Here is a 23,846-nt window from a genome sequence, read left to right as displayed (position 1 = left end):
TTGCCCCATATCCCGTCCCCTAGCCTCACTCACTGCTCCCCAGGGCCCTATCCCTGCCCCATACCCCACCCCCTAGCCTCATCCACTGCTCCACCCATACTGTCCTCCCTTATCCTCCCAGACCACTCCCCCAGTGCCCACCCACTGTTCCCCCATCCCCACCCCATAGCCCCAACTTCCGCCCACTGCTCCCCAGTGCCCTATCCTGGGCCCATACCCCACCCCCTAGCCTCATCCACTGCTCCACCCATACTGTCCTCCCTTATCCTCCCCCACCGTGCCCCCAGTCCCCACCCACTGTCCCCCTTATCCCCACCCCATAGCCCCAACTTCCGCCTACTTCTCCCCAGTGCCCTATCCCTGCCCCATACCCCACCCCCTAGCCTCATCCACTGCTCCACCCATACTGTCCTCCCTTATCCTCCCCCACGGCACCCCCAGTCCCCACCCACTGTCCCCCCTATCCTCACCCCATAGCCCCAACTTCCGCCCAGTGCCCTATCCCTATCCCTGCCCCATGCCCCACCCCCTAGCCTCATCCACTGCTCCACCCATACTGTCCTCCCTTATCCTCCCCCATGGTGCCCCCAGTCCCCACCCACTGTCCCCCCTATCCTCACCCCATAGCCCCAACTTCCGCCTACTTCTCCCCAGTGCCCTATCCCTGCCCCATACCCCACCCCCTAACCTCATCCACTGCTCCACCCATACTGTCCTCCCTTATCCTCCCCCACCGTGCCCCCAGTCCCCACCCACTGTCCCCCCATAGCCCCAACTTCCGCCTACTTCTCCCCAGTGCCCTATCCCTGCCCCATGCCCCACCCCCTAGCCTCATCCACTGCTCCACCCATACTGTCCTCCCTTATCCTCCCCCACCGTGCCCCCAGTCCCCACCCACTGTCCCCCCCATCCCCACCCCATAGCCCCAACTTCCGCCTACTTCTCCCCAGTGCCCTATCCCTGCCCCATGCCCCACCCCCTAGCCTCATCCACTGCTCCACCCATACTGTCCTCCCTTATCCTCCCCCACCGCGCCCCAACCCTCCCCCTCTTCGTAGCCATTTCTACGCTCCGCCCGGCTCTGCCCCACGTGCGAGGGGCCGGGGCTCCAGCCCCGCGGTCCCGCCCCTCCCCGGGCCGCCCAGCAGCGATGGCGGCGGGGCGGCGGGTGCGGGACGTGGCCTCCGCCTGCAGCGCCGAGAGCTTCGAGCTGCGGCACCTGCACCTGGCGCTGCGCGTGGCCTTCGGGCCGCCGGGCCCCGGGCGGCTGGAGGGCTCGGCCCGGCTGGAGCTGCGCTGCCTCCGCGACGGCGCGGCCGAGCTGAGCCTGGACTCGCACCCCAGCCTGGCCGTGCGCGGCGTGGGGCTGGCGGCGCCGGGCGGGGAGCCGCGGCCGCTGCGCGCCGAGAGCCGCCCCTTCGCCCGCTACGGCTCGGCGCTGCATGTCTTCCTGCCCGAGCCGCTGCGCGCCGGGGAGTGCCTGGCGCTGGACATCGCCTACCGCACGGGCGAGGGGCCGGGGGTGAGCGGGCTGCGGGGGGCTGCCCCCGGGCTGCGCCCCCCCCCGAGTCCCCGGGCTGCCCCCTCGCCGGGCCCCGGGGTCGCTGCCCCCCCCCCCCCCCGAGTCCCCGGGCTGCCCCCTCGCCGGGCCCCGGGGTCGCTGCCCCCCCCCCCCCCGAGTCCCCGGGCTGCCCCCTCGCCGGGCCCCGGGGTCGCTGCCCCCCCCCCCCCCGAGTCCCCGGGCTGCCCCCTCGCCGGGCCCCGGGGTCGCTGCCCCCCCCCCCCCCCCGAGTCCCCGGGCTGCCCCCTCGCCGGGCCCCGGGGTCGCTGCCCCCCCCCCCCCCCCCGAGTCCCCGGGCTGCCCCCTCGCCGGGCCCGGGGTCGCTGCCCCCCCCCCCCCGAGTCCCCGGGCTGCCCCCTCGCCGGGCCCCGGGGTCGCTGCCCCCCCCCCCCCCGAGTCCCCGGGCTGCCCCCTCGCCGGGCCCCGGGGTCGCTGCCCCCCCCCCCCCCGAGTCCCCGGGCTGCCCCCTCGCCGGGCCCCGGGGTCGCTGCCCCCCCCCCCCCCCCCCGAGTCCCCGGGCTGCCCCCTCGCCGGGCCCCGGGGTCGCTGCCCCCCCCCCCCCCCCGAGTCCCCGGGCTGCCCCCTCGCCGGGCCCCGGGGTCGCTGCCCCCCCCCCCCCCCCCGAGTCCCCGGGCTGCCCCCTCGCCGGGCCCCGGGGTCGCTGCCCCCACCCCCCCCCCCCCGAGTCCCCGGGCTGCCCCCTCGCCGGGCCCCGGGGTCGCTGCCCCCACCCCCCCCCCCCGAGTCCCCGGGCTGCCCCCTCGCCGGGCCCCGGGGTCGCTGCCCCCACCCCCCCCCCCCGAGTCCCCGGGCTGCCCCCTCGCCGGGCCCCGGGGTCGCTGCCCCCACCCCCCCCCCCCCCGAGTCCCCGGGCTGCCCCCTCGCCGGGCCCCGGGGTCGCTGCCCCCCCCCCCCCCCCCCGAGTCCCCGGGCTGCCCCCTCGCCGGGCCCCGGGGTCGCTGCCCCCACCCCCCCCCCCCCCCGAGTCCCCGGGCTGCCCCCTCGCCGGGCCCCGGGGTCGCTGCCCCCACCCCCCCCCCCCCCCGAGTCCCCGGGCTGCCCCCTCGCCGGGCCCCGGGGTCGCTGCCCCCCCCCCCCCCGAGTCCCCGGGCTGCCCCCTCGCCGGGCCCCGGGGTCGCTGCCCCCCCCCCCCGAGTCCCCGGGCTGCCCCCTCGCCGGGCCCCGGGGTCGCTGCCCCCCCCCCCCCCGAGTCCCCGGGCTGCCCCCTCGCCGGGCCCCGGGGTCGCTGCCCCCACCCCCACCCCCCCCCCCCGAGTCCCCGGGCTGCCCCCTCGCCGGGCCCCGGGGTCGCTGCCCCCACCCCCACCCCCCCCCCCCTCGCCCCCGGGCTGCCCCCTCGCCGGGCCCCGGGGTCGCTGCCCCCACCCCCACCCCCCCCCCCGAGTCCCCGGGCTGCCCCCTCGCCGGGCCCCGGGGTCGCTGCCCCCACCCCCACCCCCTCGCCGGGCCCCGGGGTCGCTGCCCCCACCCCCACCCCCCCCCCCCGAGTCCCCGGGCTGCCCCCTCGCCGGGCCCCGGGGTCGCTGCCCCCACCCCCACCCCCCCGAGTCCCCGGGCTGCCCCCTGCCTCCTTTCTGCCCCCTGCCCCGGGGTCCCTTGCTGACCTGCACCGTGAGGCTCCTGATCCCCCAGTCTTCCTGCTGCCTCTGCACCGTGGTCCCTTGCTGCCTCTCTGGGTCTTTTTGCTACCTTAGTTCCCTTGCTTCCCGTGCGCCCTATCCTCTAATCCACTTGCTGCCCTGCACCCTGACTCTGGGCACCTCCATCCTAATTCCTCAGCATCACCTGCTGCCTCCCCATCTCCCTCTCTGCCCTGCCTTTCCTCCCTGGGGCAAGATCTCCAATCAGTGAGTCTCCCCAGTCCCTAATGTGCTATCCCCCCTTTTTGTTTGAAACATTCTTGCTGCGTTTGAGGCTACTGGTTACCCACCCCCATCAGCTCCTGGTTTGCGGCTTGCAAGTGGCAGGCGCTTCCCAGGGGATAATTCCTGCACTGCCAGCAGCCGGCCCGCGGCAGAGCAGAGAGGATGTAGATACCAAGGGCTGAATTCAAACCTCCCTGCACCGAGCGTCCCTGTTTACAGCAGTGCAAAGTGGGTGCAAAACACGTCCCAGGCAGGGTGGCAGTGTTTGGCACGCAGTTTGCACTGGCGTGTGAGGCAGTGACCAGTCTAGGTTGAAAGAGGAGTAGAGGAGGGATCTGGAGCAAGTCTACAGTGTAATTTAGCCCGGCTCCTAAATCAGCCAGGGGAATATGGGTCATTGGAGGATAGAGATCTGGAAAGCAGGGAGCAGCAGTGAGAAAAGGGCGTGATGGTGGCCTGAAGGAAGCCATATTTATAGGTGTGACTTGCAAACACATGGCTGAAAGGTCAGGGTGACTGCGAGATGATGTCAAGTGGCGAGATGATGTCAAGTGGCGGGTAGGTGGGAGATAAGGAGTTGTGTGTAAGGGGGGAGGTGCGCCCTTTCTCCAATGTAGCCTCCTTGGACATATTTAGCTGCAGTGTGGTGAGTTTGCAGGAGCATGGCCAGGCAGGAAGTTGGAAGTTCGGTATTATCCGAGGTTGAAGCTGGAGATCAGAGAAAGCAAAGCAGGGGAGGAGGAAATTACCCTTTCCCATCTCCTTGTGCTCTTCTCAGGTCCCCAGCTTGGGCTCCAGTGACGCTAACCCTGATTACAGCTAATCACCTACTTTTGGTAAATCTAGGCAGCGGCAGGTTCTCAAAGAATGGAGTGTGGATGAGTTCCAGCCCATGAACTTGATCCCCTGCTAGGAAGCACTAATTGATAGTAACCCTCAGCAAAAACTTAAATTTTGGTTTCTCTTGAGCTTCTGATTCCTCCTGGGACCAGGCCCAAACTGGTCCCAGCTGAAGGGTCCTGTTTCTTTCTGTGCATTGGCGGTCTGGGATCACTGACACGCTTTCTGGTTCCAGCCTTGTCTAACGAGTTTCATTTCTCTGTGGCAATCTCATACCCGCTTTTCCAAACCCCACCCCATCCTGGGGCAGGAAGAGAGGGGGGGTGTTCTCTGCCTCCAAAAGGCTGAGTCTGCTCAGAGAAAAGTGGTGCTATGATTTGCCTGTTAGAAAATAGGAAAAGGGCCAGAATATTGCATTTGCCATGAGTTAAAGTGAAAGTGTCTCTGTCCCTGCAAAGAACAGTATTCGGGTTATTTTGCTGGCTTATTTATCCCAGACCCGCCCAGCACCCTGGCTCCTTTCAGCAGTTAAATGAAGGCCTTCAAGCTCTTCATGAGAGAAGAGCTAATACAAATGGATGAGCTGTAGCAATTCTGAATTATAAATGCTGAGCATAAAAACTTCACGGCTAGGAACGGGCAGCCCAGCTGGAACAAGAGAGGAGCAGATCCAGACCTGTGCTTATGCTTGGAGGACCAGCAGTCACTGTTGATTTATTTGCTTTTTTGTGTCTCTTTGCCACTTCCTGGCCAAAACTAGGAAGTCAATGCTACGGCAGTGCGTGTGAGCCCAAGGCTAACTGCCTGTTTCCAGCTTGGTCAAAAGCAAGAGGGTTTGCAAATGTTGCACGTCTGCCGTAGTGGCCAGAGTTCATAGAATCATAGAATATCAGGGTTGGAAGGGACCTCAGGAAGTCATCTAGTCCAACCCCCTGCTCAAAGCAGGACCAATCCCCAATTAGAGTTCAGAGAAGCAACTGGTTTCTTAGGACTCTTAGCCAAATTTTTTAGATTTTTCCCTTCAGTCGTCTAATTTCTGCCCATCTGGATTCAACGGGGGATTTCAGACTCATTGAAGCAGGCTCTTGATCACACCAGCCTAAATTTGGAGGAACCTCACTGACTTCAGTAGAGTTATTCTAGGTTTACACAAGAGTAAATGAAATCAGAAATCGGCCCAGAATAACACCCCTTACTAAGCTTAGTTCTTGTTTTCTTTTTTAAAGCTTTTCGTGCACCTGAGTGGTACTTAGGCTTTGTCTGCGCTAGACAGGGTTTGCTGGTATAGCAAGCTGGCTACCTGCCCTAGGGGAGATGTACCTTAAGCCTATTCCCCAAACAAAATAAGTATACAGGAAAAAGGATTCTTTTGCTAATGTAACTTGTGCCTACCTTAGGGCTTTTGCCGGTAGAGCTGTCATTTGGGAGGGGATGATATTTTTGCCCACTCCTGCCGGTAAAACTTTCTAGTGTAGATCAGGCCTAGCTCCTCCCTGGGAAAATCACTGATGTGCCGAAGTCCTTTTGCTGGTATAGCTGCTTTCATTTGGGGAACTGAGAGAAGCTAAACCAACAAAAGAACTATGAGGTGTCTCCCAACTAGGGGAGTTTGCCAGTGTGGCTGTACATGAGTTTAGCAGCACAAACATACTTTCTAGTGGCGACAAGGCCTGGGTGTGGGCTGTACATCCGGGGGAGAGCTTGGTCAATTTACAGCTGCCTTTAAACTACTTCGTGGGGTTTGGCGACACAGGGAAATAGAGTCTGATTGTATGGCTGTAGTGATGCTGGTAGAATTCCTTGCACAAACACTCTGTTCCAGCGTAGTTACTTCACTTTGTGGTTATCAAACCAGCCGATCTACAAACTGCTCCTGGAATAGGCCAAGGGGGCGGATCTGGGTTTGCCATGTCCAGTTGTGTGCGCATTTCTCCACCTGAATGCAGCACATTGCTTTTGCGTCAGTGATGCTGATTAAGATTTGTTAGGATCCCAGGGCAGCTCATAGACTTAGTCAAGCCTTGAAGTTTTGCGTGAGTCTGACTTGAATCTGACTGTCTTGTTTGATTTTTTACTGACTTTCCCTCTCCTTGTTCTGCTTGCTGCTCCAGGTGTCCTGGCTAGACTCTTTCCAAACAGCCCAGAAGGAGAGGCCGTTCCCTTATACCTCTGGCTTTCCTGTGCTCAACAGGTCCTTTTCCCCCGGCTTTCACACTCCAGCAATAAAAAGCACCTATTCTCTAAAAATCCAGGAGAAGTCTCCCATCCCTCACAGGAAGCTGTCTCTTGTCTCTCATCAGGTTTGTTGGCTCACTCCAGAGCAGACGGCAGGGAAACAGAAGCCTTATATGTACACTCAAGGCCAGGCTGTCCTCAACAGAAGTTTTTTCCCTGGCTTTGACACCCCTTCAGTTAAAAGTACATATTCAGCCACTATAAAGGTAAGCAGAAAAGGCATAAGAGTGCAAATTGGATCATTTGTTCAAACTTCTGTTTAGGGTAGAAAATTCATTTGTCAAGAGGGCATCCATTTCTAGGCCTTGGAAGGAGAAATCTTCGTACGCGGTCTCTCCGGACCACTAACCTTATTAAAACAGAACATTGGGAAGTGCTGTGAACATTTGTCACCCATGTCTGAGATTCAGGACAGCCGGAAGGCCCTGATCCTCATGCAGAGTTCATTAGTCAGAGTCCTCCATATGGACTCTCTCATGTCCTGCTGCTCCTGCTCCTTGTTTGCCAAGCGTAACACAGTTACTTTCAGATCCCTCCTTAAAAGTGACCTGCAAAGGGCACTTGAATAAAACTATTGTACTTTGAGTCTCTCTCTCTCTTTTTAAATGATGAATAAGGAAGGCCTGAAAGGGCTCTTTTTTGGTCTTTTCTGGGGGCGGAGGCAGTGTTTTGACTCTTAAGTTTAGAAATAACCAGCATGTCAAGTCTGGTCTCCCTTGGTTTTGCTAGAGCACCTCTGGCAGGGAGTGGGTTTGGAGTCAGCATATTGCAAGCTCTTACATCTTAAAGAGGTGAGGGTGCTGAATGTTTTAGACAGAGGTACTCGATCCACAATATTTATTGGCAAGTGCAATTAAAGTAGTGTTAACAAATCTCTTGTTGGCCCTTCGAGATAGGACAAGCGCCTTCCAAATACTTAAAAAATAGAAACAGCAAGCTGGCTTCCTCCCAGCACATAGAGAAGTAGCTTGATTGGTTTATTTGGGACTTTGAGCTTTGCTCTTGTGTGTTATTGAGGGAAAGTGAATTCAGAGTGCTGAAGCCTATGCGTTGTTCGTGGGGCACAGCTGTTATGGGTGGTCATGATTGATGTGAGAGATGGTTCCCTCTGGTACCCAGGGCTGATCTTGCAGAAGTATTGGAATACCAGGGCAGTGTCCTGTGTCCAGGGAGGAGCCAGACTGGAGTGTGTTTGAGGGGCAGGGATGGTATGATATTTACCAGAGGTGGCTTTTACCCAGTAAAATGTTTTTTACTAACCTGGGAAGAACTAGTTATTTTAAAAGCTGTTTCATAAATGCACACCATCATACTTGGAACCAGAATTTGAATATACAAATTAAAACTATCAGGCAGTAGGTTCGGAGATTAATTCAGGGTTGTACATGTAATTATAATACTGAATGTTGGAATGGCTCTGTATATTTTGGTTTGGTATTTTCTCAGTGAAGTTATGCATGTCATGACTCATATTTCAGTTTTCACTGTTATGCAGACAATAGTCAAAAACATTCAATTACATAAGAACAACAGTAATGCAGAGTTGGCTTGAAACATTAAGCAATCAGAAGCATGCAGAATTGCTGATGACCAGTCCTGGTCCATTTGGCCACGCAGCAGTCTGCCGCAGAAGACCAACTTCAGTGCAGTGGGTCGACCGAGCCTATTCCTCCGTTCTGAATGGATGTATCCAAAGCTGGAAAAAATTTGTTCTGTGCTTGTTTAACTTGCTGGACACGGATGCAATTGCCCCACCAGTTCTACGAATTCAAATGGGATATCGGCATTCTTTAGATTTTTTTTTTTTTTTCCCACTGTGTTAGAGGAAACTTGTTCCTTGATAGCGTCTGAAAACATTGATTTTTGGATAAGGAGTTTTTACTTAAATATAAGTAAATATGGCAGAAATTTGGGATTTTTGGTGTGCAACCACTGCCTTGCAATTTTTTTTGTTCAGCTGACAATTTCTTTGGATGAAGGAGGTTGGCCAATGTGTACATGAGTAAGTGCCTCCTGAAATCTTTGTGCACCACACAAAGCAGAAAAACAAATATTCATTTTTCTGTAGATCCACCATATTTCACATGCAGCATCAATTGTTAATGTGTCCCTTTGGAGTGTGACAAGTGCCCCAGCAGCTGGATTCAACTGACCGATCAAGTTCTTTGCTTCTCAGTGAATCTCTTGATGATTAATTATATTGATGACTCAGTCTTCGGGTTCTGCATCAAGATCACTTGCAATCCTGAGATGTGACTGATTTTTAAGATGTTTCTATCTTTGTTGGTTGACTGTTCCATTGTACGTCCGCAGGGATTTGGGGTTTTACAGATCCTTGGCATTCTTTTAACCAGGCTGATGGTGATTACGAAAGTACTTTGCCTAAATCCACTTCAACAAGACCGTAAACCACATGCTCTGACACATGTTGCAGATTTACAAATGTCCTAACATCCAAACGTAACCAAGGTGTCATCTTTTTCCAGATCACGTCTCATACTTTTACATCTTTTTCTCATTGTCAGGCAGCTCTTAACACCACCACCGTACAGTTCACTTGTAAATGCCTTGGCTTCTCTGGCCAGCGTAGCACAGTGCTTTCCAGTTTTCTCATTGTTTCCAGTGTGAACTGCTGATACATAGCCAGTTTTCCCTATCTGCATCCAGTTAGCTATCACTGGATCACTGTGCACGTTACTCCATCCAGCGTGTATTAATGTAACTGCTTCTCCATGTAATTCGTTATGTGCTTTCACCTTCAAGTCAGCATCAGTAACTGTGTCTAACAGGTCACCTGCTGCCTGCTTTTGACTGGGTGCTTTGTAGCCTGGCCTTCCCTAGTTCGCTGGAAAAGTTGGATGCTTAGTAACAGAAAGGGGAATACAACAGCCATAAAAACTTGTGCAATCTTCAAGGCTATTTTTTGTTTCAGTTTTGGAGTTGTTTTTGTAACAAACGCACATCCCTTCGCGGCTAAAACCTGATACTTTCCTCCTCTTTGCCCGACCTGGAGCTGGCTTTCTTTTGTTGTACTTGGCAATGGTAATGCCGTATTGTCCGTACCTTTATCCTCCAAGTGTGATTCTAATAACCTCTCAGCTACCATCTTTCACTAACAAAAACCCAGGAATCACAGACTTTGGTTAAACGTGTGAGAGTAACTAGGGATGCAAAGTGATTGTTTCCAATAACTCAGCCAGCATTGCTAATATATCAAGATAGAGGTTAACGCCTCAGCCTCAATACAGCATTTAGCACACACCAGGATACTGGGCTGGATGGACCTTTGGTCTGACCCAGTATGGCCATTTTTATGTTCTTATAATGCTTTCCCCTGCCTCGAAAGGGGTAGTGGGGTTTGAGATCCAGGTGGTAGGAGCATTGTTAGCTGGAGCTTGACTCTGGGAATGCTCATCATGGTCACAGAGCAGTCAGGATCGCTCAACTCCACCCCAAACGTGTGCAGTGTGATGCTCCCCTCTCCTGATGGAGGCTGTTTACAGGTGTCTCCATTGCTAGGTCCCTGAAGGCTTCACAGCTGTGATGAGCGCCACAACCTGGGAGAAGCAGGAGAAGGACAACACGTTCACCTTCAAGATGTCCCAGCCAATCCCGTCCTATCTGATTGCCTTGGCTGTTGGCGACATAGTTTCTGCTGAAGTCGGACCTCGGTAAGGGGCTCCCCTCTTATTCACAGGAGGAAGATCGTGCATTCAGTTATAACAAAGCCTGTGGCCTTGGTTGTAGCTTAGTTCTGAAGGGTTTGCTCCCTAACGAGCATATCTACTATCCCTCCCCTTGTTTGAGGGAGCTCCCCCCCCCCCCCCCAGCTCAACTCTTCGTGTGAAAATTGGGTAAAACTTGTCATTCTAGGCTCCTATGCGCTATGGTGTTCCCCTGATAGCTGCCTTTTCCACACTATTTGTCTTGCAGCATGTCCGCGCTCTGTCCTGCCAGCCAGTCGTAAGCCGAGGGGGTCTTGCATGGGACTAGAATTAACCGTGGGTTATTTGTTACTATAAATCCGGGTCAAAACCAACCCAGTCATCTAAAACTTGTTTGCAGCTCTGCCAGTCGTTAGTGGGTTATCAATTCTTATGCTCAGCAGGAGACTTCATAACCCCTAAAATCAAATGACAGTAGCAAATTATACCCCTCCTGTCTGAATAGTGCATCGGTGGCTTTCAATATGCCCCAGATTATCTGGTTATGGATCACATCTCATTCCTGGTCCTGGGCAAGTTTTTTTTTTTTTTTTCCCTTCCCCCCCCTCTTTCTGGGCAGAGGGGAATGCAGCTTCAAAGTGGTGCTGTGGAGTTGCACTCCTGAGCCCTGTGGTCCAGCTCTGTACCTTGCTTTGAATGTGTTCCCCAAAGTCACATAAGCAGAGGGCTCTTAAAACATACTTACTGTTGGGTCCTGGGCACACGGGAGTCTGGCCACTCTTGCTTATCGGGAATAACTCCCCCTTTTTTTTCCAGCTTCTTTAATTCATAGATTCATGGATCTTTTAGGGCCAGAAAAGATAATTGAGTGTGACTTCAAACCTTGCTTGATCCTTGTTAAGGACTAAAGATTAAATTAACAACACATGCAGTAAATGTCTCATTAGCCTTTTTTATGGCCAGACCTTTATTCTTTGGTTTGAAGTCCATTAACTGTTCCCCGTTCTACACGCTCTTCACTTTTGTTGTAGCAAATGGCCACTCTCCATCCTCCAGATTCCCCTCCTGCATGCGGAGATAGTAGCCACTAGCCCACACAGGCGTGCAGAAGAGAGGGATGTTCAGGACTGCATACTGGAGAAGATGATGACTCTGTGCATCATTGTGTAGGAAGTGATGGGGCCATGCCTAGTCAGGCATTTTTTCAAATGAAATTTGGAAAGGTATCCTTCACATGTGAGGAAGTTAGAAGGCAAGCTGCTGAAAATCACCGGAGTCCGAGCGTGTCATCTAAGGCTTCTGAAGGAAAGAAAGTACCGAGCTAGCTTAAGCTTTGACAAAGCTCTGCTACGAATCCCCAGATTGGCTACTCACTGAGAAAAGAGCCATGCTAATGGGGGGTGGGGGGTGTGTGTCCTCCTTTTAAAAAAACCCCAAAGCTGCTGGCTATGCTGGTGGTGAGTCTAAACTGGGTTCCCAGGCAAAGGAGCATAAACAGATTTGAACAATGCACTGGGATAAGTCAAACCAGCAGCCATGCCACTGTCCCCCATCGGAGCCCTATGAGTCAGTGACAGAGTAGATCAAAATAACTTGCTTGCATTTTCCAAAAGGTCCTTTGTTAGGCTGGGAAAACAAATGACCAGAGGGTGTGGCAGCGGAGATTTTGTGATGGTATAACTCTGTCAGTTAGGGCATGATTTTACTGATACAGCTTATTTCCCTTCCGGTCCAGGAATAAGCTACCCCAGGATAAACACTTAACATTGGTATGACTACCCACACGAGGGGAGATTGTACCGAAGTAACTAGATCAGTGTAGAGAAAGCTGGACATCTTGTGGGCAAGGACAAGGCCTTGGAATGGGGCAAGTTCTCCAGGTGGGGATTATTACATCTATTAATGACCTGGAGGAGGTAGTGGGCAGGGAGATAAGGACAGAGCTGTTCTGGTTATTGAGGGATTGAGTCCCCTGGGGCTTTGAGGAGCTTGACAGCAAGTGAAATGTCTTTAAAACATAGCTTTGATTTTTCTTTTTCTTCCCCATCCTTTCCCTACCATGCATCACGTCTGTCCTAAGTAGCTAAAGACCTGTGGCCAATATGGAGCCTGCAGGAAGCCATATGAATTCTAATAACCATCTCCCATAACAGCATGAAGCCTGCAAGCTTCAGACCCAGGAGGATGGTCAACTTGAATGTCCTGCTTCCATCCAGAAGCCATGTGCTTTGGGTCGGGAGATTGCGGGCAGCTTGGAGGGAACGTGTTTCCTCGTGTTAGGTTTTTCCTTTCCCCTTTGTATTCAGCAGCATGTTGTGTGGAGTCCGTTTTCCAAGCTGGAGATCTCCCTGCAGAAAAGGGTCCCTAGCAGCAGCAGGGGTGGAACTGAGCAGGCAGAAGTGTGCAGACATCGGGGGCTGGGGGGTGAGGAGGAGGAGGAGTGGGCCTGAGCCAGTTCCAAGGCAGGATTTGGGGTGCCAGCCTTCCACACAGGTTAGAACCATACCGGCTCTCCTAACTAAGGCACCGTGCATCACACTTCATGAGAACAAGGCTCAGTCTGCCCTGTGTTTGTTGCAATCAGGACTGTTTCTTCGCTCTCCCTAGGAGTCACGTGTGGGCTGAGCCCTGTCTGATTGAGGCAGCCAAGAAGGAGTACGATGGCGTGATCGAAGAGTTCCTGGCAGTTGGGGAGAAGCTCTTTGGACCATATGTTTGGGACAGGTATGGCTCACCTGGATGGAAGTCTCTGGGGTGCTCTGGACAGCTTTGGTTCCTTCAGGTGCCTCGCTCGGCCTTCACATGTTAGGGCTGGGGAAGGAGAGTCCCCAGGCGGATGGGGAGAGGCGGTTCCATACTGACCGCTCTGCCTGCCTTTCCCAGATATGACGTTCTCTTCATGCCGCCCTCTTTCCCCTTCGGCGGGATGGAGAACCCCTGCATCACCTTCGTGACCCCCTGCCTGCTGGCTGGAGACCGCTCTCTGGTGGACGTCATCATCCACGAGATCTCCCACAGCTGGTTTGGCAATCTGGTCACCAACGCCAACTGGGGCGAGTTCTGGCTGAACGAGGGCTTCACCATGTACGCGCAGAGGAGGATCTCCACCGTCGTCTATGGTGAGAGCCTGGCATCTGCTGCCAGGACCTAGTCCTGCCATCCAACCTCTGTAGGCAGAGCTGGGCCCTGGCTGGAGGCCCATCGATATTGCTCGTGCTCAGTGCTGATATCCGGGTCCAGCTGCACAGATCAGAGGGCTGGGAACTACGTTCTGCAGCTTGACACGTTTTCTGGCAGCATCTGGGGATCTGCACTAGCTCCTAAAATGTCTGAGACGCGATTGGGTCGTGTTGGGGGTGACTGGGGGAGGAAAGGGGTTGGACTGTCTGTTGCCTTTTTTTTTTTTTTTAAAGAGGCTTTTTCTGCCTTTTTATAGATTAGAAATTCCAGTCTTGTCTGCTGTGGGCTGCTGAAGCATGGTGTGAGATAGCCAGACATGAAGGAAGTAAAACCTGGCCGAGATGGGGTGTGACTTTTATTCAGATTCTTGAGTCTTTAGTTAACACCTGTTTAACTCAGATGCTATGGAAATTGGCAGAAGAAAAGATTGCCACATTTGGGGTCAGGAAGGAATTTTCCCCTGGGTCAGATTGGCAGAGACCCTGGGGGGTTTTCACCGTCCTCTGCAGCATAGGGCACTTGCAGGTTTAAACTAGTGTCAGTGGTGGGTTCTCTGTAACTTGAAGTTTTTAAACTACAATTTGAGGAGTTGGGTAACTCAGCCAGAGATTAGGGGTCTGTTACAGGAGTGGCTGGGTGAGGTTCCATGGCCTGCAATGTGCAGGAGGTTGGATGGTCCCTTCTGGCCTTAAAGTCTGATTCTGTCTAATAAAGATTCAACTCCTTTCAGCTGTGCACTCTGTGAGCCAAGACCCCCAACAAGTCCCCCACCAAAATTAGGTCAGACCAGAGACTTCAGGTTCCCAGTATTTCTGAGATAGAAAAATGAGTAAAAAGAGCTTGAAAAATGAGGCCCTCCTTTGTTTTTCCTACCCTGAGATCGACTGATGAAAACGCTACTTAAGAGCTAGGTGATATTTTTATTTATGCATCAAAAAGACCTAAACCACTTTTGCACAAACACACTTTTTCCTGGTCACATTGTAAGAGATTAGACCTTCTAACTTGAGATGTTTCCATAATTCCGTCAGGTGGCAGCTGTAAACTTAACGCGTGATGGGGGCACACTTGCTTTTCCAAACGTTTGTTTCAGAATGCTTCATTTGCAGCATAAGGAAATTCTTTCTGCTGGGTTTACTCTGTCTTTGCCATCAGTAAAACACATGTCTGAAGATTCTACAGGTCAGCATTTTGGTGTAGTTCAGTGACTTTTAAAAGTAGCTTTCAAACAGGTGGAAGCTGGCCTCGTGGCTGAGTCTTGGGAAGGCCAGGGCTCAAGAGATTCTCTGAGAAGGACTCGCTCCTGGGTCTTCACTCCAAAGCACAAGGCTGGCAGGCAGAACTCCTCTAGTTTGTAAGGTTGCTTTTGACCCGGGCAGGAAGTCGTAGCGGGCAGCCCATAAGTTTTGTCCTGAAAAGCTATGGTACACCCCCTACCTGCATTGATTTCTTCTTCCTCTAGTCTCTCTCTTTCTGAATTAGCTATGCTTCTGCTCCAGGAGCAGTGACTGCTTTGCCCTCTTACTGGCCTTTGAAGTAGGGGCGGTCCCAAAGGAACCTTAAAGGGCAGTTTGCCTTCCTCCCCAGCTCTGATGGGAAAGTGCAGTGTCTCAATGCCAAGTCCCTGTCTCCTTCTCATCAGGTGCTGCTTACACCTGCCTTGAAGCAGCCACGGGAAGGGCTCTGCTGCGCCAGCATATGGACACCACGGGAGAAGATCACCCTCTAAACAAACTCAGAGTGAAAATCGAGCCAGGTCTGTGCTATTTCCAATAACCCGCCGCAGAGTACCTGCGGGGGGTACGGGTCTCTGGGGCCGTCCGCGATAGTCTTATTGCCAGTGCGTTTAACCCAGTAATGGCCTGGAATAAAACTGCATCTACAGTAGTCATGCTTGAAGATTGCAATAATTAGGGTATGTTGAGAATAGACCATAAAGCCGCATATGGATTGCGTACAGGGCAGCTATCAGACGTGCATCAGTGTAGTCCAATCTTGTTACCGCTTAACACGAAGGCTACTTATTAGTAAACAGTGTTATTTTTAGAGTACTGTAGGTGTGATTAAAGTCCCAAGCCTAAGTCGTTACTTTATATACTAAGGCAAGTTTAAAGGAACAGGCTAGAGAGGGACCAGAACTTACACAGTGGATGCCTCAGTTTAGGCATGCAAGAAGGGCTCTGGGTTTTCTGAAGGCCCTGAAAACCCTCAGCTCCCATTGACGCCCGTCACAGCTGTGGGCGTTCAGCGATTCTGAAAATTAGGCCACTCTTACACAGGTGCCTTAAACATGGGTTAAGCACCCGGGTTTGTATGCTGTGCCTTTACTCTTGTTTTAGAGAAAAGCTTTGAGTAGCCCTGGCATTTGTAGTACTAAATGATGGAGTGTTTCATGACAGGCAGCTGTTGATAGAAGAACATGCAGTTAGCAAAACAACCTCAATATTTTTACCTTCCCTTTGCAAGCCGATGTGCTAGTTCTCATGAAGTTAAAGCGTCATGAAAACTTAAATGAATGTCCATAAAGCCTGAGGTTTTGGAGCTCAGCCACTTCAGAGTTCCAGATAAACAAACAAGATGCTCTTGTTAAAATTTGAAACCAGGGTAAATTTTTATTCCGTGCTCAGAACCAGTGTGATCAATTTTCTTCAAACTTTATCCTCCTCCCCCCCCCAAAAAAAATAAAAAGAAAAAAAAGAAAAAAATCTCAGCTGGCTTGAGAGTGACCTGCCAGTCTCCAGGCCAAGAAGAGGTTTCTGGCCAGGGCCTGAAGAGCACATTTATAATAGCAGTCTGGCTGCACCCTCAGCTTTCTCCATAATCACAAGTGACTGAGTAAATTGCTGTGTCCTCTTGGATTGCATCCCTAGAGCAAAGAAGGTGGATGGTCTATAGGAGGAATGTGGCTGGGTGAGAGGCAGTGGATGAGCTGCTGGAAAAGTCCACTGTGCATAGCATTCCCTGTATGTCTCCATGAATTACACAGGGTGGTTTGGATCTGAGTGAGGGTGGTGCTGGGTGGAGGGGCATAGGCCACTGCCCTTTTGGCCTTCATGTTGAGGTGGGGGCAGCTTCTGGTGTTGAAGAATGGGAATCTAAGGAAGTTGGAACCGTTTATTTTAAACGGTGGCTTCTTTCGTAAAGCTCAGGCCCTTGTTATGTGTTTGACCCACTAGGCGTTGATCCTGATGACACATACAATGAGACCCCCTATGAGAAGGGCTACTGTTTCGTATCCTACCTGGCACACCTTGTGGGAGACCAGAGCAAGTTTGATGCTTTCTTGCAGGTAAGGGGTGTGGGTTCGCTGGCTTCTGACTGGGGAGCTCTGTGTGCAGAGGTCCTGGAGGCAGGGAAATTTACTCCTTCTAGCATGTTTGCTGGCAAGGTTTCTTCCCTGCCTGTTGGTACATACGTGACAGCATCGCAGGTTCTTGGTACTTTCTGAGCTTGCAAATAATGCCACCATCCCCAAGAACAAAGCTGTCCCTTCTGCCTCTGGCTGGGATTCTCCTGGGGTACCCAAAGCCCTGAATAGATCAGAACTGCAGCCTGCAAACCTAGCAATGTTCAGTTTGAGAACCCAAGCGCTTGAAGTGAGGAAACTTAGTTAAGACTGAAGGCCAGTTTAGGTTTTAATGCCTTGACTTACGGAGTCTCTTAATACCTTCCACATTGTACTAGCTTATACAGTAAGCAGCACTTAAGTGTGGGTTGATTAGAACTTGAGGAGATGTACAAAGCAAGCCAAGCTTGAAGAAAATTCCTTTAGTACCGTTTGAAGTTGTGGGTGCTTATAGCTGAGCAGTCTGGAGCAGGAGGGTCTCCAGTCCAGGACTTTTCCCTGTGTTAAATACTCTTATCCCTCCAGAAACACACCCTAGCCTGCAATCTATCTGGAAAACTGAATGAGAGCTTCAGCTGGCGGCTCTTAATATTCAGAGAATGAAAACCCAGGCCTTGTGCAGCACAGGCCAGCCAGTAATGGGACTAATGCCACTGGGCAACTGAGTCAGCACCTCTCCTGAGCAGTCAGTGCAGCCTCTGGCTCAGTAGTACAGGGCTCTATAGCATCTCTCACCTTAGGATTTTGACAGGTTTCCAGGCTCTCTGCGTTGTGTCCTGTGTCATTTTTGGACATGTACACTTTTGCTGTGGCAGCCATTTCAGTTTTTTAAAAACATTTTAGGGGGAGTATTAGGATTGCGTCTGTGTGTGTGTGTGTGTTTCACATTTAGAGCCATTTAAAAAGTTGTAAGCCTGGAGGGGAAAAAAGAGAAGTCTCTTCAGAACAAAATAGGCTTTACACACATTAAGGCCCTTTTGCATAAAGTTTAGTAAATAGGAATACAGTGTTAAGACAAATATGTTAACAGGCCTTTTAGGAGAAAAACATTTGTATGCATTTAGGTTATTTTGAAATAGTCTGAATGCCAGATTTTTTAGAGGAAAAATAATTGTAAGACATGTTAAATATTAGTCATAGAACGTGGTTTTAGAGAAATTGGGAGGGGGGGAACAAGACACAAAGTGAGAGAAGCTGTAGAACAGCCAAGAAAAGCAAAAACCTTTCAGCTGGTTACAGAAAGAGTGAGAAGCTGCAGAGAGAGAGCCTGTGTCACTGACCCAGTGGCAGAGAGAAGCCTGCAATGCCAGTAATTCCAGGACAGTCGGCCTTGAACAAGCCCCACCTCTTGGCTGTGCCAATCAGAAGCTATTCTTTAGACAGGTCATAGAATTGCATTTTCCTGAACCAATCATAATGCGCCAAGAGGCGTGGCTAATGACCATTGGTCTGTTTCAAAAATGTATCTCTTTAAGCAAATAAAAGAAAAGACAGGTGCTGTACATAACTCATGTTTTTGTAGCAATACACAAACGTTTTTTAAAAAAAGTGTTTTTTTTAAAGTTTTGCCTAATGGAAAACTGCTCTAAAAACTTATTACTTACAAACTGTAAAGAGAGCTTTAGATTTACATGCTTTATATAAACCACAGGCTGACAAATGAAAAACTAGCTTATGGAAAGCAGGCGATGATACTTTTAGCAGAGCTAAAAATGCTATTTCTCTGCTACTTCCTTTTCCTTTAACTTATTTAAAAATCTAAATGCTGTAAAACCAAGTAAAATTTTAGTACGTAAACTTTTTAAACACCAGTCAAAAGGAGCATGCATGTATAAGTCTTTATTTACAAAATGTATGTAAATTTAGCAGATGTCCTTCTTTGTTTAGTTTTGTACCAAGATTAAGTTACCTCTTTTTACATAAAGCCTTTAACGTTTGTGTCACGGGGTCCCCGGGTGATGCTGTGGAAATGCTCCCTGCGAAGCCAGTCAAGACTCTGGGGAAGTCTCCTTTCTGTGAGCAGCCTGTCTTCAGGACACACAGCTCACACAACTTCCACGTTCCTGGGTCTGACCTCGGAGCGTTCAGCATCCTCTACCCCTCCGTGCGCTTCCCACAGCGAGTCCGCTCAGGTGGGGCTCATGGGGAAGCCAGAGGGTCCTGCCCCCGAACTCCGCAGTCAGACGTGACTCTCAGCCAACCAGTAAAACAGAGGTTTATTAGATGACAGGAACATGGTCTAAAACAGAGCTTGTAGGTGCAGAGAACGGGACCCCTCAGCTGGGTCTATTTTGGGGGGCAGTGAGTCAGACAACCACGTCTGCCCTTCACTCCATGTCCCAGCCAGCCCCAAACTGAAACTCCCTCCAGCCCCTCCTCCTCTGGGCTTTGTCCCTTTCCCGGGCCAGGAAGTCACCTGATTCCTTTGTTCTCCGACCCTTTAGCTCTCACCTTGCATGGGGGAAGGGCCCAGGCCATCAGTTGCCAGGAAGCAGGGTGTCGGCCATTCTGTGTCCAGACCCCTGCACACACCTGCTCTCTAGGGCTCTGCAATGAGCATACACCCTTATCCCACCCCATAGGTACTTAAGAACTGCCTAGGGGAAACTGAGGCACCCCCACACTATTCAGAGGAAACATTAAGAACAGTCCCACTTCGTCACAGTTTGTCTTGAAAAATGGTAGAAAGACCTTCATGAAAGTTGTGTGCAAAGTTGGTTCAGGAAAATGCCATTCTGAAACTCACACCCAAGCAGTCCTAATGCTCCCCATAAAAACAATAACAAAAAAAAATTCAAAATGGCACCATGGCAAATGTGAACACGTCCAACAATGAGACCAGAAGGTGGGACATAAAGCAGAAAGGGGTGTGTGGAAACCTGTCAAAATTGTATGGTGATGAATACTATAGAGTCCTTTACTACTGGTCTCAAAGTCCATTCAGGGCATGGGGAAGCATGTTCTTCTGGGCTAAGTATGGGGCAGTGCAGGGCAGAGAGTATAGGGCAGCTGTATTCTAATTCCAGCTCCTGTGTCATGTCTTGTTTCCCTCCCGTACAATGTGGATAAAAGGCCATCCCCACACATGGGGCTTAGGGGCCTGGTGAGATGATGTCTGGGAAGCACTCTAAGGTTAGTGAGCAGGATTTAGAGAGGAGGGGAAGAACTCAGCAAGAGATTGGGATACAGGAGGGAGCAAAGGGGACAGAACAGAATGGGAGTCAGTGGCCAAGCACGGGGGGGAGGGAAGGGGAGGGATGAGGGGGCAGGTACTTGAGAAAAGACTGGATGGCGGGGGAGATGAGAACGCTGGAAGGAAGAGGAGGGGGAACAAGATGACAATTGTTAATGAATGTGCCTTACTGCACTCTGCCAGTCAGCATCCGTCTGCAGCTTGGGAGCAAGAGCTGGCTGAGTTGCTGATCACTCTGGCTTCTGTAGCTCTGGAGACAGAGAATCTAGAACTAGCTTTGCCACCCACAACCCTCCAGTGCTGGGAGCTGAGGGGCACCGCATCCCCAGCTGGGTGTCTTTCACCTGTAATTAACAACACGGTGTGCATGTGGTCGTGGGGAGCAGGCTTCCATGCCAAACAGCTGGCCCCATTGCTTCCAGCACAGGGGGCTGCTGGTGAGCTTCACCCCACAAAACAAAAAGAATTGACCAAGGTTGGGATATGGGAATCGGAGAACAGTGTCACGGAGCTTCCCTCATGCCTGCTTGCGCCAGGGCCGTCAGAATGGGCAGGAATTGGCTAAACGTGAGCGGGAGAGAGGCTGGGGATCCAGTTAACAACTGGAAGTGGAAGCAGAATTGTTTAAAGTAGTTTGACATAAGCCCTGTGGGTCTGTGCTGGTCCTGCCTGTGTGGAGCATAAGTATGAGCACCCTGCCCCCGCAGGCCTACGTGAACCAGTTCAAGTTCCAGAGCATCATGGCCGACGAGGCCCTGGAGTTCTTTCTGGAGTACTTCCCGGAGCTGAAGAAAAAAGGCGTGGCCACCATTCCAGGTCAGTATTGCTGTCGAGTCTCAGATCTCCTTCCAAGCACTCAGGAGCCTCTGCCTCCTTGTCCCACGTGCCAGGGACTCCCCAAAACCAGAGAGAAACCTTCATACAGGACTCGGTAGTAACCAGCAACTGCAGCTTGTCCCTTCTCCAGGGCTAGAATTGGGCCGGGTCAGTGACCCAGCACTGCTTGAGGCTGCCCCCACCTTCTCCAGAGTCTCCGCTTTTCTTTTCTTTTTTCTTTTCTTTTCTTTTCTTTTTTTAAAGTTAGTTTCTTGTCTAGCACCTGTAGCTGTATCTCTGGCTATGGATTTCAGCCCCTTTTCCTTATCTGTATTCCCTCACCCTACTAACATTGGGGTGCCCTTCACCCATAGGTTACTGGGACTTTTGCCTCATGTACAACGGTTAGTTACCATGGCATTCTTGTGATTGGACATCTGCGGATGTTCCTAACTTAGATAATTTAAGGCTGGTATAAACTGGCATCTTGTGGTTACCTGTCAGCAGCACGTATTTATAACACCACTCTATCTTGTGATATGGGGTCATTTTGGGTTACTTATGTCCCATCTTTAGGCCATGGGCCCTAGTTTGTTTGGCTAAGCTATTGTCTTTACAGGCTTGAAACATGTAGGCTTTTGCATTAGTGCCTTAAATCCACACCTATACCTTATTTAGCGTATGCCCATATATCTTTAGCAGCATAGCTGGCTACAAACCCATGGTGCCAAAGAAAACCTTAAAAATGGAAATGGTGTGTAGCCAAAGCAGAAATGCCTGCCTGAGTTTGTTTCAGGCTCTCTGCAATCAAACCGACATGCCCATTACTTTTCCCTCTCCTTAAAGTTGAGCCCTGCTTCTCTGGCCATACTGGTCAGTCTGTTACTCTGTTTCTTTGCATGCTAACTGCTGTGTACTCTTCCATTTATTTGCCATATGCTAATGCACTGCCTCAGCTTTTCCCCACAGAGGGCTGATTCCAGGGCTAAGTCCACATGCTCCCTGCCCTTCCGATTAAAACTGGGGTAATAAAACGTCATCCACAGAACTAATAACTAACTAGGTTTCAGTAATGCCTGTGGCATATCCCCCTAAAAGCAATGGGAATGCACAGGTGACAGAGGATAGAACCTGTTACATGGGATGATGCATTAGATGAAAAGAACCCAGCTTTACTCTCAGATCCCAGGCTGTTAACACGATCACTTGTAGGCTCAGCACAGTTGAGTCAATGAGAGACAATGACTGTGGAGCCCCCATGATGCAGTTTTGCTAAGGGATGGAGCTTAGAAACCAGTCTCTCCATTCTCAGCTTCTCCTGTTTGCTATTGCTCGTGCGACCTCTTGGGTGCACTGGCATGCAGCAGAATCTGGCTCCGCTGCCAGTCCTGCCTGCTCTGAGCATGCTTATTCTGGGAGGTGGCTCCAGTGATGTCCAGAGAACGCAACCCAACTTCTTCTCTCTTCTTCTCCGCTGCAGGCTTTGAGTTTGATCGATGGCTGAACACGCCCGGCTGGCCCCCTTACCTGCCTGACCTTTCCCCGGGAGAGACGCTCATGAAGCCAGCAGAGGGGCTGGCAGAGCTCTGGGCAGCCAGCAGTTTGAACATGGAGGCAATCAAAGCTGTGGACATCACCGCCTGGAAAACCTACCAACTTGTCTTCTTCCTTGATAAGATATTGCAGAAATCCCCTTTGCCAGATGGTAAGGACCAGTAACCTCCTCTGGGCAGGGGGTGAGTTGGGTACAAACCGGTGGGCCTTGTAAAGCAGTGAAGCCTTAATGCAAATCCTACCATGGTGTAGAGGCACGCTGGTTACTAGCCCAAGCTGGATGCTCACCAGCGACTTCCAGTACAACCAGATAGGTGGGGAGACGTGTGCCAGGCAACGTACCTCCAACCTCACTCTATCCAGGGGTGCATGCATGAAGGGTCCATTCAGCTGACTGGGAGTTCAGTGGCTGGGCTTTCGTTTTTGCTTTTGGGGAGAAGCCTCCATCTCTCCAATAACCGAGTAGGGAGGGAAGAGCAGGGGTGTGTATTGAGGCCTCGTCGCCTGCCTAGGGTCAAAGAGAGAAATGACTGATTGCGAGTCAGGATAGCAGAACTCCATGCCCAAGCAAGCACCCTGCGTTCACTGCCGTGCACTGGTCCCTTTCCCAGTCCAGCTGGGAGGGCTGATGTCAAGGGTGGCGAATTCCATAGTGATTCCACCAGTAGCTGCCCAAGTCTTGAACCCTTTTTCCTAGAGCAGCCTCGTGTGATGTGCTCTGCAGCCGTTCTCCCCAGTATTCTAGCGGCAGGAAGTTGTAACATGCCGCAGAGCTCAACGGTGATCTCAGCGGTACGGCCACCTGCTCCTCGGTAACCAAAAGCTCCCCACGTGCTGGAGCCCTTTGCTGAGTAATGTCTCCATCTCTCTAGAGGTCTGGTCCCTCTGGCTGGCGTAAAGTGGGTGCAGTCGTGGCTTCCTGGTTGGCTTTTCTTGTGAATCTTTCCCCCACCCCGGGTGCTGAGTCTAGACACCTGATGTAGCCTGCTGAGTGCTTTCGCTTTGGCTGAGCGATGATTCCACCAGGCCCGCTGGCTGCAAGGTGCTCGAGAATGATGTCTCTGGGGTGTGGAGGAAAGCTGTCCGATGACTCATTAGTGGCATGCCGTGCCTCTGTGCCGTGGGCATGTGGTCCGTTAAACGGCCGCCATCTCCTTGAAGGCACAAGGCGCCTGGGCCACGTATACGCGGCTTTGCTAAGTTGCAGCCCGCGGCATTTTCAGCTTGTTCTCGCTGACCCCACCCAAGTACGTACCAACGCTGCTCGTTTCCGTGTCTGAGCCCGGCTGGGCTGACGCACCTGCTCCTCGCTTCCCAGGGACCGTGGCGAAGCTGAGCGAGACGTACCCGAAGATCTCCAGAGCGCAGAACGCCGAGCTGGGCCTCCGCTGGTGCCAGATCGTCCTCAAGAACAGCCACGAGCCCGAGTTTGGCAAAGTCAAGGAGTTCCTCCACAGCCAGGTTTGTGGGTAACGCCGTTGCCAGCTCCACGGGGCTGGGAGTGCGTCAGCCGAAGGCCAGGCCCAGCTGCAGGGAACGCCGTTGCACGTTCTCTGGTTTTTCGGCATAC

General features: G+C 52.2%; 1 protein-coding gene across 2 annotated transcripts in view; it reads left to right on the top strand.

Moving 5' to 3' along the window:
- The first annotated feature begins 1,126 nt into the window (after positions 1-1,126).
- Positions 1,127-23,846, top strand: part of LOC140901520 (aminopeptidase B) — a 41,388-nt gene continuing 18,668 nt past the window's right edge. Inside the window, exons 1-10 of one of the 2 annotated variants that reach the window (XM_073320475.2) lie at positions 1,127-1,522; positions 6,588-6,728; positions 10,042-10,193; positions 12,795-12,911; positions 13,071-13,306; positions 15,010-15,123; positions 16,544-16,656; positions 20,614-20,722; positions 22,203-22,427; positions 23,595-23,737. In XM_073320475.2, the coding sequence (XP_073176576.2) occupies positions 1,151-1,522; positions 6,588-6,728; positions 10,042-10,193; positions 12,795-12,911; positions 13,071-13,306; positions 15,010-15,123; positions 16,544-16,656; positions 20,614-20,722; positions 22,203-22,427; positions 23,595-23,737 (1,722 nt within the window). In that variant the 5' untranslated portion in view covers positions 1,127-1,150. The remainder of the gene's footprint in view (positions 1,523-6,587; positions 6,729-10,041; positions 10,194-12,794; positions 12,912-13,070; positions 13,307-15,009; positions 15,124-16,543; positions 16,657-20,613; positions 20,723-22,202; positions 22,428-23,594; positions 23,738-23,846) is intronic. The other variant, XM_073320473.2, reaches the window with a different exon arrangement.

Source organism: Lepidochelys kempii, chromosome 21, assembly GCF_965140285.1.
Source record: "Lepidochelys kempii isolate rLepKem1 chromosome 21, rLepKem1.hap1, whole genome shotgun sequence".
NCBI lineage: Eukaryota > Metazoa > Chordata > Testudines > Cheloniidae > Lepidochelys > Lepidochelys kempii.
Note: the sequence above shows the minus strand (reverse complement) of the source record. Positions and strands in the feature narration are given on the sequence as shown.